General features: G+C 40.4%; 1 protein-coding gene across 1 annotated transcript in view; it reads left to right on the top strand.

The window, feature by feature from the left end:
- Positions 1-3,053: 3,053 nt before the first annotated feature.
- Positions 3,054-17,421, top strand: part of kcnk9 (potassium channel, subfamily K, member 9) — a 39,590-nt gene continuing 25,222 nt past the window's right edge. Inside the window, exon 1 of the mRNA XM_044172419.1 lies at positions 3,054-6,102. Coding sequence (XP_044028354.1) covers positions 5,490-6,102 — 613 coding nt within the window. The 5' untranslated portion in view covers positions 3,054-5,489. The remainder of the gene's footprint in view (positions 6,103-17,421) is intronic.

Here is a 17,421-nt window from a genome sequence, read left to right as displayed (position 1 = left end):
TTGATTTATATTGTTTGCTGTGAAGCAATATGTCATATATACCTTGTTAGTGCTGCTGGTATCGATGTGTGGATGATGTATGACACTTGGCTGCACAACACGCAGTACAAATCAGTTACAAGACAAAGATTTATCTCCAGACTGTGGCTGGAGTTTTCAGTTTGCGCTAGTGTAACCCAAACAGAGAAGTACTCCGCTTTCAGTCAGTTTATCCAGCTGTGTTGAAGCTCCAACTTCACTCATTCATCGCGCCTACTTGTTCATGTCTGATGTCTCTGCCGTCAGTTTAGATCATATGTAGAGAAATTCTGCCGTCGTGCAGCCTTCAGAAAAGATTTATCTGTGCCTGCGCCGGCCTGTATGACGAGCCGAGCGATCGTACTGGAAGTTCGGTGTCATTGCCATGGAGACTAATAATAAGCAGTTGCCATTATTAAACTTTTCTCTCTGAGCTTCTCCAGAAATGCATGGAGTTCTGTAGGTGGGCTGAGCAGGGACTTGAGATGTGAGAAAGGGGAGCTAAATATAGAGCGACCACAGATCCAGACGCTGTTGATTAGTGGAGCTGTTTAGACTCTTAAATGGCTGCATTTATGAAACTGTGGTTGGCTATACTGCATGCACTCCACTTCTTACTGAGACAAGCTAGTTCCTGTTTGTGTTAATATCTGGGCACGTAATTGTGTTTTCATGGAGAAGATGGACTTGCAGTGTTTCATTTCAAACCTAAAATTAGACGGACAGGAAAAAAGGATCCCTGAAGTCCTGTGTGGCAAACTTTTAAAAGCTTACAGAAGTGGAAATGACATCAATGTGTATAAAAACACTAACAAACAAAACACAACGCAGCGTTCAGAATTCAGAAGTTGATAAAAGCTTTTACATTTGCTTTTCTAATCATTTTGTTGACATCCACCCACATTTTGGATGTAAAAAAGGCAGTTAAGACAAAATCTGACAGTGAAAAAACAAACAATTCGCTAATAGGAACATCTTTTGTTTGTTTTTTTTCTTCTTTTTTCTCATGAAATGTCACCAACTCTGTCCCATTCCTTAAATATCAGACTGGAGGACTAGTATCTGCGTCCCAGGAAATAATAAGTATAAAAAGTAAAAAATGTATACTATACTATTCAAGAGTGAAATGAACATTGTTGAGGTTTTGGCTCAGGCTCTATAGCTACCGGTCGGAGTGCAGTCCAGGATATGATTTTATGGATATATTCTCTAATTATTAGAAAGTATGAGAAAATATGAGAAAAGTAGTAGAACATTTGCATCAGGTTGAAGGGGTAAGGGACCATGGAAACTAATCACTGGGATTAACTATGTACAGTACAGAATTGTTCTATAGGTGGATGTTATTTCCAGTTTTCATTGGTACTTTATATAATGAGCATGGAAACTTTTCTGGAGGCCTATTTCCTCTGTACTTGCACAGCGTGTTACTGTCTAATAATCTGTAATGAGGTGGCCTAAATTGTTGACATTTATTCTGGATGGTTTTTTCAACACATGAACATTTTTTCAGGTTTCGCTTTGTCCTAACACTTCTGTCATAAGTTGGTTGCCCTTTATTTGGATAGTCCGCCTACAGGTAGTTTATAGATGATTTGTAATATAAATAACCGTTTTCTAGGTTTGGTTAGGTTTAGGGAAAGAAACATCTTGGTTAGGGTATGTTCATGAATTGTTACATATGCTCTACTGATAATCTGTTAAACATCTACAGACAGCAGCGAAACAGTTGTTACAAATACTCTATAAACTATCTGTAGGCAGACTATCCAAGTAAAGTGTTACCCATAAATTTAATTTGAGTTTTAAAATCTAAATTATGAGACCAAAGTATGAATTTCCAGTGTTTCCTTCTCTTCCAATATTATAGTTTTACAACTTTTCTCTAGATTTTAACAACTATGTTTCACTATTGAGAATTAAGTTGTGATAGTACTCTCAATCAAGAAAATCTATTGTCATTATTAAGGGTCGTCAAGATTTCCATAATATCAGAAGGGTTCTCAATATTGTCCATGCTGCAAATGAAACACCCAATTCAGCCATAATATCACTAGACACATTTAAAGCTTTTGATTGCTTAGTGGTCACACCTGTTTGCGGTCTTAACACTTTGGCCAAACGTTTGTAAATGGATAAAGATTTCAGCCGAAGTCTTAACCAAAATCATCCCTACTGATCCGTTCCTGCTTAATCGTGGGTGTCGCCAGGATTGCAGCCTTTCACCGTGATTCTAGTCATAGAAGCGCTTGCTGTAGCTTTCAGATCTCATTCTGATATTTCTGGAATTCATTTCAGAAGCTCAGAGAATAGGCTGACCTTATGTGCAGATGACTTAGTTTTGTTCTTATCCAATTTGGCACAGTCTGTACCAGCATTTGGATATGGATCATTTATGCTTTACCTGACAGAATCTGAGAGACATTGCAACCTCATTTTGTAATTCACCTTTAGGTTTTAAGTACTTAGATATTCACACTACATCAGATATTAAAAATGTAGTTTCTTTGAATGTTGAAGTTTCCCAACATCTATTGGTGCTAGTGCACAATTAAGTGCAGCAATGTTTTGGTTCCCAGACTCTTCAGAAATTCTCTGGGTAATAATAGAACAGAATACAACACTCTGCTTGTATATATGCACTTCCACTCCAAACAACGTGTCAAATAAAAAAAAAATGTAATGAATACAATTGAAGTTTGGTTTAGAGTGCAAACGCTTTTAGGAGTAACTTCACAACTGTCCCCATTCTCTGAAATTTGGGGAAGTGCCTACTGGAAACCTGGCGAGATTATTTATCTATACAACAACGACAGTAAAATGAAAATATAAATATTCCCACTTCTTTAAATATTTACAAATAGCCAACGGCTAAAATGACTTACAGCCGGCTATCTATGGAAAAATGAACATTTGCATTAAAGGGAAAGGCCAAAGACTTTGAAAAGATGTGGGAACCATTTATGAACTTCCTGAAAAATAGTCCCATGGAGGATTTTTCAATAAAATAATTTTATTTATGTTGAAATACAAAGTACACAATCAGAAGTTTTGTTCCATCTTTTCTTTTATCTTTTTGTTTAATTATTAAGTATATTCTGTTGTATATAGACTAAGTCTGTTTTTTTCTTTCTTTTTTGTTTTGTTTGTTTGACAGATTCAAAGCAGAATAAATACAATGGTAAAAAAAACTATTGAGAATACAATCTCAGCACAGGGTCCATTTAGTAGCTGTTTTGTAGCTTTCGATCATAGCACATGATCTTCATCAGCAGATGGAGTTTGTTAAGTTGTTATCGAATTGTAGATGTCTCGCCCGTGTTGGCTTAAAAGCCTGAGGGCCAAAGTTCATTCTTGTACTTGGAAACAGCAGTTGTGAAAGAAGTCTCACCACAGGGTCCATTTAGTAGCAATTTTCCAGCTTTTCATCATATAACTTGAGCTTTATCAGCATGCCTCACAGCTTCAAGCCGTTTAAACAGGCACTAAATCATTCAGAACTGACAAGGGCGAGCAAGAGCACAGCGCCAAATCAATCCATTTTTCAAAAATATGATCCATCATGATGGTTGTTTAAGCTGCACATGACTAAGCCTGTATCCTTTAGGTTTAGCAGAAGGGAGCATGCCTTTTCAAATCTTTATTGAAAATTTCCTATCATAATTCTGTCCTCTGTTGATGCCAGGAGGTAAATTCAGCTTTCAAGATCATGTGCCTGTTACATAACAGCAGCTGCTAGGGATTAGCTGCCTTGCTCAACAGCACTTGGAGGTTTGAAATCGGCTGTGGAATGGGCACTTCAGATTTGGCAGACTGTCCTGACCCTCCCCCTTATACATTTGATATTGTTATACATTTGATACATTGCATGAGCAGCCGCATGTTATACATTTTGCAACTGGAAAAGTAAAGGCCTTAAAAATAGGTTCTGGGGTCCCTGCAAGATGGGGCCTCAAGATTAGGTCATAATCGGGTTTTACCATAAGGCCCTTATCACTTCAGTTTATCTTGTGCTTAAGTGGTGCATACAGTATTAATACACAATTCTGCAATCAATCAAATTACCAAGAGGTAGCTGTTACACTGTGAACCTGGAGCCTTTGGGCCCCTTAAGGGTCTGGGGCAGTTGCCTGCTTTGCCCAGGTGGTAATCCACTTTCTCAGGGTGGACTGTCTATAAAAAATCTCTTTATATTTATTCCTCCCTGTTGCCTGAGATGTGTCTCAGTGATTCCTCAAAGTGTGTGTGCAACAACCTGGACTGTATCTCGCGCAGCAGTGCATCAGCCTGTCAGCCTCCAGCACCTTGGACAGCGCAGCAGCCTGCGCAGCCGAGCCCGGACTGGAGCGCTGATGTCCCGCTGCTGCCGGAATGTGCAAAGCACTAATGTGACCGTCTGAGTCTAAGTAAACCCTCTCTGTCCACATGATGAGTAGGAGTGGTCACTGTGGGAGGGGTCGCGCGGTGTGAAGACTGCGGGATGCAGTCAGTGCCCCCCCCTCCAGCAGATTGTTCCCTAAGAGAAAGCGGCCAAGAGTAGGCAGATACTCAGGCCAGAATCTGGTTGATTCGTGACACTTGGAAAAAGAGAACAACGCAGAGACAGGAGGAGCAACGCCCACCGATTAGAGTCTGGAGTGTGTGGAGACATAAAATGTGGAGCTTTCAAAATACGAGCAGTTCGTGACACGCATGGTTAAGTCAGCGGCCCCCGCACTACGAAGGAAAACACATGTTTTCTACTTTTTTTTCAAAAAGCAGTTCAAACTGATGAGCAGACAGTATGGGAGAGGAGGTTTGGGTGTGCGCCAACGGAGCGTGAGTGCCACGGAGCGCGCTGGAGCCTTTTAGGAACTGGGTTTATTTGAGCTCTAAAGTATCTTCTTTCTCACGCGCTCCGTCTTCCACACCCCCCTAAAAAAAAAAAAAAGATATACATTCGGAGAAACTCTTCTTTGAGATGGAACCTGTTGGGTGCTTGGACCGTTTTTTTTTTTTACTCCTATAACAAGTGGTGAGTTGATCCAGGAACAAATGTTTGATGGGATGATCTGCGCACGGTGAGACTAACATTTCCCAACTTCGTGTTCCTCTGCGATACTCCGTGACCCTCCCGTCTTATCGACGACTCAGCACATTTCTGATGAGGATGTCCGCTGTTTGCGAGGAAGATTTAAGGATTTCACAGATATGGGGTTTTTGGGGGAATGGCTGCTAAAAATAGCCTGAATGCTGATGAGGTTACAATGAGCAGGTTGGTGTTAAGCTGAAACTTAGAGCCATGCGGAAAGATGCTCAGTTATAGGACATTTTTAATCACATCACAGACAAAGTAAGAGTGGGGCATCAAAGAAAAGAAAGAAAAAGCACCCATCAACGCTCGTTTATTTGGTTGGAAGAATTTATTCAGATCAGTATAGTTCACTTCTGGAGAGCAGAGACCAACAGGCTTTCTTGGAAGCAGCTTGTTGATGGCACTGCGCACCGGGAGGACTTGGTTTGGGCAGGTCTTGCGCAGGGTCTTTCGGCTGCAGGGCTCCTGGTCCAGGCGATCGAGCAGTCTGTTGTGTCTCTCCGCAAACCAGGAGCAGGATCTGGGGGTCTGTCACCGGGATCACCACAAGGCGGGGGATTTCCACCGCTGCTCCGACTCCGGCGTCCGCCGCGGCCACCTTCATCGGAGCGCACCTTTCTGCGCCTCCGCCTCCAGGCGCTGTCCACACGGCTTTCCCCACGCTTGCTGCGCCTTCCCGGGGAATCCGAGGGGACATGAGCCCCTCGGTCGCCGGTTCCTGTTGGCCATGAAGCGGCAAAACGTGCGGACCTTGTCCCTGATCATTTGCACGTTTACATACCTGCTCGTCGGGGCCGCCGTCTTTGACGCCCTGGAGTCCGACTTCGAGATGCGGGAAAAAGAGCAGCTGGAAGCCGAGGAGAAGCGTCTCCAGGGGAAATATAACATCAGCGAGGATGATTACCGCAAACTGGAGACCATCATCATGGAGGCAGAGCCCCACAGAGCCGGGGTGCAGTGGAAATTCGCAGGGTCATTTTACTTTGCCATCACGGTGATAACCACCATAGGTAAGTGTCTCATTTGGTCCCAGTCTCTAAAACCAGTACAGCCGAGCCCCCATAATCATTACAGGTGCGTCTCAGTGTCAGTGTATTATCACTGTTGCGCAACAGGACATGGTTTATTATGAGGACAATTACATTTTCAAGGCAATAAAACGGTCTGTAGGCAGCAATTATGCGGAAGCACATGTTCATATTCAGAGCAGTCGCAACCGGTCCGACCTGATCACAAGCATAGGATAAAGTTTGTAAGCAACATGTTGCAGTACACACTCGCTGGTCCAAAGGGAGTTGCAGCCTACTGCGAGGATGGAGCTTTGTGTCACCAGCGGGATATTTGGATTTATACTTTAAAAAATCACCTATAGGCGAGATAACACCGAAGGATGACGTAGCGCGCAACCGGCGAAACACACATTTCCTTTGGTGCAGCTGTGGCACATTATGACTGAACTTTGCACGGTGCGTCATGAAGATGCAGCTCAAAGTATGGCAGAGTAGAACGAGTTCAGGGTGTTAGACATGCCGAGATTTCTTTTTAAATACGGAGCTGTGCGGGAGGATAACGAGGCTTTGTGAACGGGACTGATGCGGCGCATCTGTAAGAAAAGCAGCAGGCGGTGATGTGGTGCTGAAAGGACAGCTGCTCTGAGGTCAGCCGCAGGCAGGACGAGAGTCCAGCAAATGAAATCTGACGCCACTTTTACTCATCCTGGTTTACTTTTGACATTTTCTACAACATTTGAATGTTTAGTCCCGAGGTTGGATGGGCGCTGATCGCCTAGGGGGGGCTGCCACAAACAGGTGGCGTGTGATCGGGCAGCTACAGAACGCTGCTTTGCTACAACAAGTGATTGTAAGAAGATGAGGGAACTATGAGAGCTGGTGATCATGAAAACTAAAAACAGTCACCCTGTAGGGACAAATCAATCCAGTTTTCATAAATGCGTTTTTTTTTCCATGTTTTTTTTAAAATCCCCCCTAAAAGGAAACATAGATTGCATCAGTTTGACGCTACTTGCGATGATGCATTTGCGTCAGATTTATTTCAAGCTGTGAAGGAGGGGTGCAATGAGTTTCTCTCTGTTTACGCTCCACAATCAACCAAATTCTTTCTGCATTTTAATCACCATAATACTGAATGGAGCTTACGTAAACTCAGTTGGAGTTAATTGAATTAATTCAGATGTGCGTGCACTACTACCAAAAACAAGTTCAAATCCAGCCTTTCAGTCAGCTGCCTTTAGATGATGTCGGGGGCACAGCATTTGAAATGAACTTCCTTTTTTCCGCAGAGGTCACAGAGATGCGCTTTCTCCATTATGGAAGTCAGATACTGTTATTCAAGATGAGGACTTTTAGCTGGGGGGGACTAATGCACCAGGCCTGTCCTCCGGTTTGCCAGGCAACACTTAAAAGGGACGACTGCACAGAGCAGCGAAGGTGGCTCCACCGTTGTTTCTAGGCTACAGCAACGAGGGCCATTGTAATATTCATGTCCTGTGAAGTGGTTACATTCACTGCAGCGGACTGTGTCTCCTCTGTAGGAAACAGGCCGCTTTCATGCATTATCATACTCTCAACAGTAGTGAGAACGGTTCAGGGGGCATTCAGACTTTTCCTGCGAAATGTAAAGGAATGACCCTTATTTGACTGCTTGTCTTCATGCATACACTTGTGGATAAGAGGGGACTCATGCATACAGTTGTTTAGTAAAGCACTTTGAGTGGAGCTATGTCATGGTGGTGTGTTTCTTCTTTGCAAAATTTGCTGTCTAAATGAATGAATTCAGGCAAATTAAAATCTCACAAAATGAGTTTCTGAAGCACATTTGCAGAGTTGGGAATCATGTAAAACAACAGCAGAACACAGTTCATACATTTGTCATATTGTCATATGGATCAAAATTGGAAAAATACTCTTGCTGTTGTGATATTGACAAAATTTCCTCCACTGAGGATCAATAATATCCTAAAGGATAAGTCTGGTGATATTCTGTACTTTTCTTATTGTCACCGAACCCCATGAAAAGACCATAAGCTCACAATGAACTGATCCTACTAACAAGTAGTGTCTGTGTATCCAAAGCCTGACATATCTCCATTGTTTTCGAAAAACGTCTTAAAAACACATCAGTGATCCACACAGTTGCACTGGGTGTTACTTTTGTTGTGTCCCAAACCCAAATACACTCTTCTGCTGCTGTTAATACTAACTTTAGAGCACCAAATGTGTATCAATCTGCAGCTGAACATAGTCCCCAACAAAGGCACACTTTCCTTCTGTTTAAATAACATTTGCTAAAAACTACAGTGCCCAGCTGGTTTAGGAAAGATTGTAGTCTATTTTAAAAATGAAACTATATATATATTTTAAAGATTTACATCTTCAGTAGGAACCAATGGGCTTGGGGCTGAGGTGCAAAAGACTCGGGAAGGAGGAAAGTATTGAGCGACGGACTAACGGACACGTTGCAGTACAGAATATTACCAGGCTTATCCTTCAGCCACATTGCACAGGCTAGCAGTTTGTCTGAACTTTAGTTTACTGAAAAACAAGAAGTTACTTTCTATAAAACTCAAGGGACATTTTTATAAAAACAAGAGGAGCTAAGAATGGACAAAATGGACGAGCCACCATCATTAGAAGAGCTCATTTCTTCTGGGACTATATGTTCCGTACTCTTGGTGATATTACTGTAGGTTTGGGACAGATGGAATTCTCTTGATGCCTCAGACCGTGAAGTTAAGACAATCATAGGAAAGTGTCTTCGTGTCAGTTTGATATCTTTTTTTTGTGATTTGCCCGACAAACCAGAGCCATTTCATCTCCAAGTAGGTTAAATCCAAAGCTAAGAATTATGTGCAGGTAGTATTTGACCCAGCCATCCATGTCTTTAGGCACTGGAGCTTTGATTTGATGAGTTCACTCAATAATTGGAAGACTGTACTCAAACATTCAGTTCAGGTGACAGTGTGAGATTTATCACCTCATACTCTCACCTGTTAATGCCTTAGAGGGACATTTCCCTTGTAGAAATAATGAAACTAGATATATTCTTCTGCTCTGTATCAATAGATTTCCAAATAATTATTTTGACCACTAAAAGAATTGAAAGTGGCGTTGTGCAACAGTTCTGCTGCAAAGATAAGGAAACAATTTGGACTGTGTCAACTGTGAGCTGTTTGTGGAAACTAATTAAATTTAGTGTCATTATGTGGGACAGTAAAAAATGGCACAAAGATGTCTATTAAGATATGTGTTGCCACGCTCACTGCATGCGAGCGCATTGAGATTTATTCTGTTGTACGTTTACAGCACAATAAATCACAAGAAAGACCAAATACCCCAGGAGAAATGTAACAATACAGTTACCATAGTGCTGTAAGAGCCACCAACACGTCTGCACAGAAAGCCATACACATTAATCATCTGTTCACTACAAATCTGAAGAGCTGTTCTGTATTTTCAAGATGATTTTCCCAATAACATTATAGCATCCCGATGTATTGGCAGGATAAGGAAAATATGTTATTAGACATTAAAGGAAAATCCTCAATAAATGAGCGGAGAAACATAATAAATGGAGATGCTTCTGTACAGAGCATGGGAGGTCGCTGAATGGTTTGATGAATATGAAAAAGTCACAGCAGTGTGTTGGACAGCGCTGTCCTCCACCACCTGCAGAACACCAAATGAGGGAATAGCTTTTGGAAGAATGCTTTATGTTGGTTCTTCCTTTAATTTGTCACCCATCTGTGCGTACAGCATTCCATACATGTAGATCTGTTGGCGTCACAGCAACCTCATCTGCTCTTTCTCACAATCTGTCTTCTATATTGTCTTCCTGCACTGCATTATTTTCCCTTGTCGTCTTTATCCTAAATTAAAACAAAAAGGAAATCTTACTTTCACAAAATAAAACTTTCTTAGTTAAGAGAAGAAAGTAGCATGTGTTAAGAATGTAAGGGGAAGTAAATGATATAATAAAAAAGAATATAGAGTGAAAGTGTATGAAGTGATTTAAAGGCTGATATCAATTCTGCTGGACTGATGTCTTCAGGGACGTTGTAGTTTACGACTGTTAGTTTCAAGAGCTGCATTAAGAGTTGTGGTAATATAATAGTAATAGTAGTAGTAGCATTAGTAGTAGAAAGTGGAGCCGTTGTAGTATTAGTGGCAGTAGTAGCAGTAATAATAATAAGTAGTAGTGGTAGCAGCAGCAGTATTAGCAAGTTTAGTAGTAGCAGCATTTGTGGTAACAGTAGTAGCAGTATTAGTAGTGGTACTAGTACTAGTAGTAGTAGTAATAGTAGTAGTGGTTGTAATAGTAGCAGCAGCTGTAGTAATAAGATAATAATAGTCATAAGTAGAGCCTGACTACCATACACACACATTTTCAAACAATAATACAAAGTCCAAAAACAAAGGAAACCAATTTCACAGTTATATTTCAGACCTACAGACCGTCATACAGCAAGCAACAATACAACAAAATCCATAAATCGCTAACAAAATGTACATGTACTGTGTAATTACATTACTGAAGAAATCAGAACAATACTTATTTAATAGTCAAATAGTGTCTTCTTTTTCAGGCTTTCAGACAAAGTTAGCAAACTAAACCATAACAAAATGAAACGAATCAAATTTTTGATCATCTGAAATTTCAGGGATCTGTTGAGCCAGTTCATAGAAATCATCATTGTATGTACAGTACAAAAGAAACAAATGGGACTCACTTTCCACTTCTCCCAAATCACACAGCTCACACAACCTGTTTTCCTCTTGAATATTTTTGAATCTGCCTCGATACCTCAGTAACCAGAGGAGGAATACCAGTACCACTTAAAGATCTTTCACTTCTAGATAAGCGAGATATAATATATGGTTTTGAATTTGGTTTAATAGCCCTTCGCGGTGGCTAAACACAGTCAAATCTTCAGTTTTAGATGCTCATCGTCATTATCATCATACCTCCATAAACTACGTGAGCACAAGAAAAAATAACCGGAGATCTGGAACTGGAGCCTAGCTGTGCTACTGTTAGCACATGTCAGACTTGAGGGGGCCCATCTCGGTTGCCATGATGAGGCTGTAAGCACCCACCCCATCCCCCCTCCATCCACAGTGACCCTGAAAGTTGACTCTATTTATTCCTGTGACTAATTGCACCGAATGTGACACTTAGTGATGACAGCATGTGGTGAGCGCAAGGTGTTCTCACCGCAACTCTGCCTTGGAGGGAGAAAAGCAACCGCAGCATGCAGTAGTGCGTATATATACCTACCTTTCTCACTGTGTTGAGTCGCTCATGTTGCCTGGAGACTAAAGACAGCTTAAAAGGTGAAAGTCATCTCTGCTAAATGTCTGGAAATATCAACATGTGTATATACAGTAGATAGGCCGTTTAGGGAATGACTGATATTGGATTTATGAAGACTGAGACCAGTGAATACATTTTTGAAGAATAACTCAAATTGTACCAAAATTCGTGTCTATAAATGTGTAAATTACTGTAAATTTGTAAAACACTGTAATAGTTCAGTGTTTCCTTTTTGACTTGCTAGAGTAAGAAGGCCTCTGAAACAGCATTAAGACTGTCTCCACATTACCAAAACTTCCTGAAATCCAGACTAATGAAGTTTAATTAGGGTGAGCAGCACTTTAAGGCCGTATTAAATGGCAGACAAAAACATAATTGCTTTTTAATGGAGAATATATTTGCTACAAACAATAATTAAATGAAAAATGTGTTCAGAGAATTAAAATTAATTGCAGATTTTACAGGCAGTTGCAACTGGAACCTCCATCAATTTGTTCATGAATGTCAAAACTGGCCAATATGTCATTTTTAATAAAAGGCCAATGCCAGACAAATGTAATGATAAACAGATGCAATTTATCCCCTGTGTCATTGAAAAGTCACAATGTGGTCAGAGTAACATATAAGCATAGCAGTGGTTGGTTAGCACGAGCAGGAACAACCTTAACAGAAAAGGAAAAGAGTGCTAACTACAGGAAGGGAGAATCACAGAAACTGTCGCCACATGCCTTCTCATTCTTTTGTGTTTCATTAAAAAATTCCTGATAATGATAACAAGTGCAGACAGTGGAACAATGTGAGAAAACAAGTAAAAGTAGCCTTTTGGTTTTAAAAGTTTACAGAAATCGAAAATAGGCCTACATGTATGTATTATGCTACATAAAAATAGAATTGGAGTATGTTAAAGCTGCATTGATTGATTTGTTTCAGCAGAACTGGCTGAATTTCAGTCCAATTTTCCCTCTCATTCTAGCTCTGTTTTGGTCTGTGCTTCACATGAAAATAAACTGAGAATTAACATAAAACAGGGATAGAATGCCATAATGGAAAATAAGATTAAAAAGTGCAAAAGAGTCTCTGGCCTGTATCAGGAAAGTCAAAGCTAGTTAAAGGCTAAAGTGAAGAGATAAGTTTTTAGCTTTCTTTAAGAATACTTAGCGAGCTGGCCTCCCTGATATCTATAGGTACTGTGTTCCAGAGCTTTGGGGCATAATTGACAAAGGCTGCATCCCCAATGAATGTAATACATAGTAACACATTACTCCTGACACTGGTCATTAAACACTGTTTTCATGCTAAATAAATGTTACTGCCAACACTGAGACAAGAACTTATTTAAGGAAATCACATTTTCCAAATGTCAAGGTAACGCTAACTTGCTATCAGTCAGTGTATGATTATTTACATAATAGTAGAGTCAAAAGCTTCATACACTACTATACAAGTGGGTACCATCCTCACAGATAAATTCATCACCTGTCCTTTCTAATGAAACCGCTTTGTGAAGATGAGTCAGACGCCGTGTCTTTGTTGGACCTGTTGTGCTGGTCACAGTTTCCATTACGCTGTACAGCAACTAGCACTTACGGGACAGCAAGTCTTTCTGCAGGATTTCTTGACTCACACATTATATGCAGTTTATGTGCCAATAATAAGTGTCCACTAAAAGAGAGTGCATTATGAATCAACTCATTCAAAGAAGCCGTCATTGACTATATAATAGTGGTAGACAAAAAGGTTTGTAAACTATGACTTCCAGTTGGTGATTATAATTATAGATCATAGGGGCGCGTTCAAATTTTCCATCTACCTAGCATCTTGACAAGGACTGATTGGAGAGCTGGATGTACAATGTCACTATAGATGAGGGCAATTTCCCCCTTTGCTTTTCCTGGCAGGCAGCAGAGTTCCTTCCTTCCTAGCCAGAACCTGTTGATTGTTCTCCAGCTGTGTTGGTGTGTCCTTTGTTCATGCTCTCATTCGAACATCAAAAAGCACATCCACAAGAAGGGTCAATAAGCCTGCTTACTCGTCTGAATTTTCTTGATGGGCTGTTACACCCCGGGTTTCCCATTACTTAGTATGGATTATGTAAATCTCCATTACATCAAGGACACAGGATTTCATTATTTATTTTCTCAAGCAGCAGTCAGTAAATTTACATTATGGTGATTTGCTCATTCATAAGGCATGACACTGAGTTTCATAACATGTATGCTTAATGGCTTATGTCATTTTTTTTATGGTGTTCATGTTGTAATGGCAAAAAGAAATCTTCAGAATAAAGGGACAATGTGTAAATGTAATGAAGGTCTTTTTCACAGTTGTTGTTGGCAATCTTTTGCAGTCATCTAAGCGAAACAAATTTTATATAAAGCACATTTCTCAGATCAGCAAAATGTTCTGAAACAGTGTACCATTACATCTTCTTAAGTCTTATTTTTTGAGACACGTTTGGCTTCGAGGCATTTATGCCAAAACATATGGCTATTCTTCCAGGATTAGTTCACCAAAATTACAAAACAACGCACTTCCCTCTTGTGGTTTCAAGCTAAGCAGATATTTTTATGGTACAGTATCTGTCGCTGAGAGTGCCATCGTCATATCCAGTACTTTGGTTTATGATCAAATACTTTCCCATCAACCTCAGCTGTAGGCTACTTTGTGTTTAGTGCTAATTAGAAAATGTCATCATGCTAACATGCTAAACTAAGATGGTGAACATGGTAATCCTGCTAACATGTTAACATTGTCATTGTGAGTATGTTAGCATGCTGACATGAACACTTTGCTCAAAGCGCCGCTGTGTACAGCTTCACACTGCTAGCGTGTGATCCTGTTACTCGTCAGATCCTGTCCATGTCACTACATGTAAAGAGATTTGGTGTGAAATCATGAACTCCCAAAAGTTTCAATAGTATAACAATCAGCATTTTCCCTCAGGACGCCAAATCCTCTGTGGCATAACCTTAAATAGCTATGGATGATCCGTATGTAGCAGCACCTAACTCATTATTTAATACACAACCTATGTTAAGAACATCGTCTTCTCTACTTCACTTCAAATTAATTTAAAATGTTATAATGTTCATTTTAATTTATTTAACCAGTCATAAGCTCAGAGTGGTTGATCAATATGAATGGGTTGCAGTATCACATGGCTTTCATTGAAAGACTTATTTGTTTACATCAATATTTGCATCTGGAATTTTAAATTATAGTGTTTGCACTTATTTGATTTAGTACTTTAATGAAGGAACATTGATTTAAACAACCAGTATGACCATTTGCTAAATAAGTGAAGATTCCTCTGTTGTTATTCCCTCGACACTGGTCTTACATTACCTGGACGTATCCAGCAAGATCTATCAATGATTAATGGAGTGTTGCTGAAGTGTTTAGTGGTTTTGTTCACTTGAGATTTTATTTCCATGTCCCCAATTTGTGAGATCAAATCTGTGCTGTAAATTAACATCTTGCTGTTTGGCAGCCTTCTGTAATTCCTTATAATGCTAGATGAATTTGTACTAGCCTTTCTTCTCCAAACAAGAAAGTTGATAATATATTGTCTGACTGCTGCTTATTGAAAAATGATCCAAGGTGTTCACCCTAGTTGCACTTTGTAGCCAGTAGATTATTTTCACTTTGCTGGAGTGTCCTACCGGGAGCTTGATGGAGGTCTCCACACAGATCGATGGGAATGGGTTCCTGTGGTGCTGATGCTCTCTGTGGGAGTCACTGGCTCTGGAGCCGGCTGGTCTATTTTCCCTTCTCAGTGGGTAAACTGTGCTCACAAGGTCCCTCGGTACAGCACAGTTTGCCCCTGTGGCTTTATCCTAAAAGAACAAATGAAATGAGATATTATTAGTCTGAAAGCGAGATATAAAGGACTCTAGTAGCCTACAGTATGTCCAGCTATCCTCATCTTAAACGGGCACTCTTTTGATTTTACACATCAAAGTCAATTTACTTGTCATAAGAAGTACTACTCAGTTTGTGGAAGCAGTTGTATAATATTGTCTGTGGCTCTGAGGGGAGCCTTTCGAAGTCTGAGAAAATAACCCTGATGATGTCATCAGAGGTTATTTTCTGATTACATCATCAGCGGTCATCTCGGGTACCTCGAGTACAAAAGACATGGGCACTTACGAGAAAAATTGTCTAAAGTTGCTGTCAAGGTGCATTATGGGAAATGTAGGATCAAGTGAAGCTTGACCTGCACTAGAGACTAAAAGTCAGGATATCTTGGCCTCTGCTGCTTTGATTTTGACCATTCTTTTTAGCCGTGCTAGTGGCAAGGCTCTGGCAATGTCAGTCAGTCGGTTGGACCACCAGTTTGGGCCAGACTAAAAAATCTCAACAAATATAAGATGTATTGCCAAGACCATACAGTTTTTAGTGATAATTAGCAAATGCTAACTAGCACTAATTAGCAAGCTGACAAGCTGAACCTGGTAATTATTACCTGCTTCGCTGATGTTAGGATTTAGGTCAAAGCACTAGTCCGCAAACTTTAGGAAAATCTTTGATTTATACAAGGTTTATTTATTACATGTTTATAATATGGGCAATAAACGGGTGCAGGGTGGTATGCTCTTAAGGCAGTGCTAAAAAGGGGTTAATGAAGAATATTTGTATGAATAAGAATTTGAAAAATAAACATAGGATACATTTAAAAAAATAAAAATCACAAAAATATGTAATATAAGTATTAAAATGCAGATGTGTATATTCTCAAGTATGTAGGTGAACTATGCAATTATACTTCCAAATAAAGTAATATAGTTGATCTGGTTAATGTTAGGAATGATGACCAAAAACATGAAAATAAGACCAAAGCTGTAATAAACCAGAATTCTGCAAAAAAAAGTTCTGATTTTCTTGTCCTAATACAAGTCAGGTGCTATGACAACTGTGCTGAGAAGTTTGAATGACGTGAAAATGTTCACCCATAGCAGCCAAGATAAGCCACACATCTCACCTGGAGACAGGACCCTTAAAGCTACTGTATCTAACTCTTCACCTTTAGGCAGAATGTGAATTTGTAAATCTTGCTGTGCTCCCCTCAAGTCGGTTTGATTCCTGGCTCAACCCTTGTCAGTCATCTCGAAGAGCTATCTACTTCAAAGCAGCGACTAGCCTGAGGCTGAGGTAAGCAGCACCCATAGGACTACAGCAGGAGATGAAGCTAGAAAATGTAGGTAATCTGAAATAAACAGGCTGAATAAATTGAAATTTGCTCTGTTCTTACTGCTTTCCTCCAATATTGTTAGTACTACTTCTCTGCACCGATTTCATCCATCTCAACAATGTTTGTTGAGTAACTTCTCATCTGTGTGAAGAGAGAAAGAGAGAAGCCTCTACCATAGAGATAAATGTGTTCAAATGCCCACAGGCCCGCGAGAGGCTTCCTCTCACCCTTTGAGTTTCTTAGAGGATTCAAGTGGTGCCGACTGGCTACTCCACTCCAGCACAGACGAAGCAGAGTAGAGCGACGAGCACAGTGGGCTCATCCAGGCTCAAGTAGGCCACTGCAAGCGGAAAGTGGGGTTGGGGGGGGGGTGATGTCCAGGTGACATCCTTCTTGAGCAGCTGGCAGAGAGGAGTCATGTTGGCTGAACACTGAGGATGAAAATGGAGGTAGACTGTGGCAGGAGAGAAGAAGCTAGATGGAGAAATTTGTAATAAATAAAGGGTTTGTTGGGATATATTTAAAGTAAAAGCAGCATGGTTTTACTGTCCCGTTAAGCAGCTCTAAAGTCTGGCTTTCAAAATCGCTGCCCTTGTATGTCAAAATACAAGAATAACATAGGATATGTTATCCAATGCTTCACCAGCTCCAACCAGCTCCAACAAATGTGCACAGTGAACTCCTGCACTTTGCAGTTAATAAAACAAGCACACCTTTTACCATCCTGGCACAATATAAATGTCATATTTGATAGAAACTGGTCGAGAAGAGTTTGTACCAATCAACTGCAGTACAGTAATGACTTTAT

The sequence above is a fragment of the Siniperca chuatsi genome, linkage group LG17 (assembly GCF_020085105.1).
Source record: "Siniperca chuatsi isolate FFG_IHB_CAS linkage group LG17, ASM2008510v1, whole genome shotgun sequence".
Lineage (NCBI taxonomy): Eukaryota > Metazoa > Chordata > Actinopteri > Centrarchiformes > Sinipercidae > Siniperca > Siniperca chuatsi.
The sequence above is the reverse complement of the archived record's forward strand: the minus strand, read 5'-3'. Positions and strand labels throughout refer to the sequence as shown.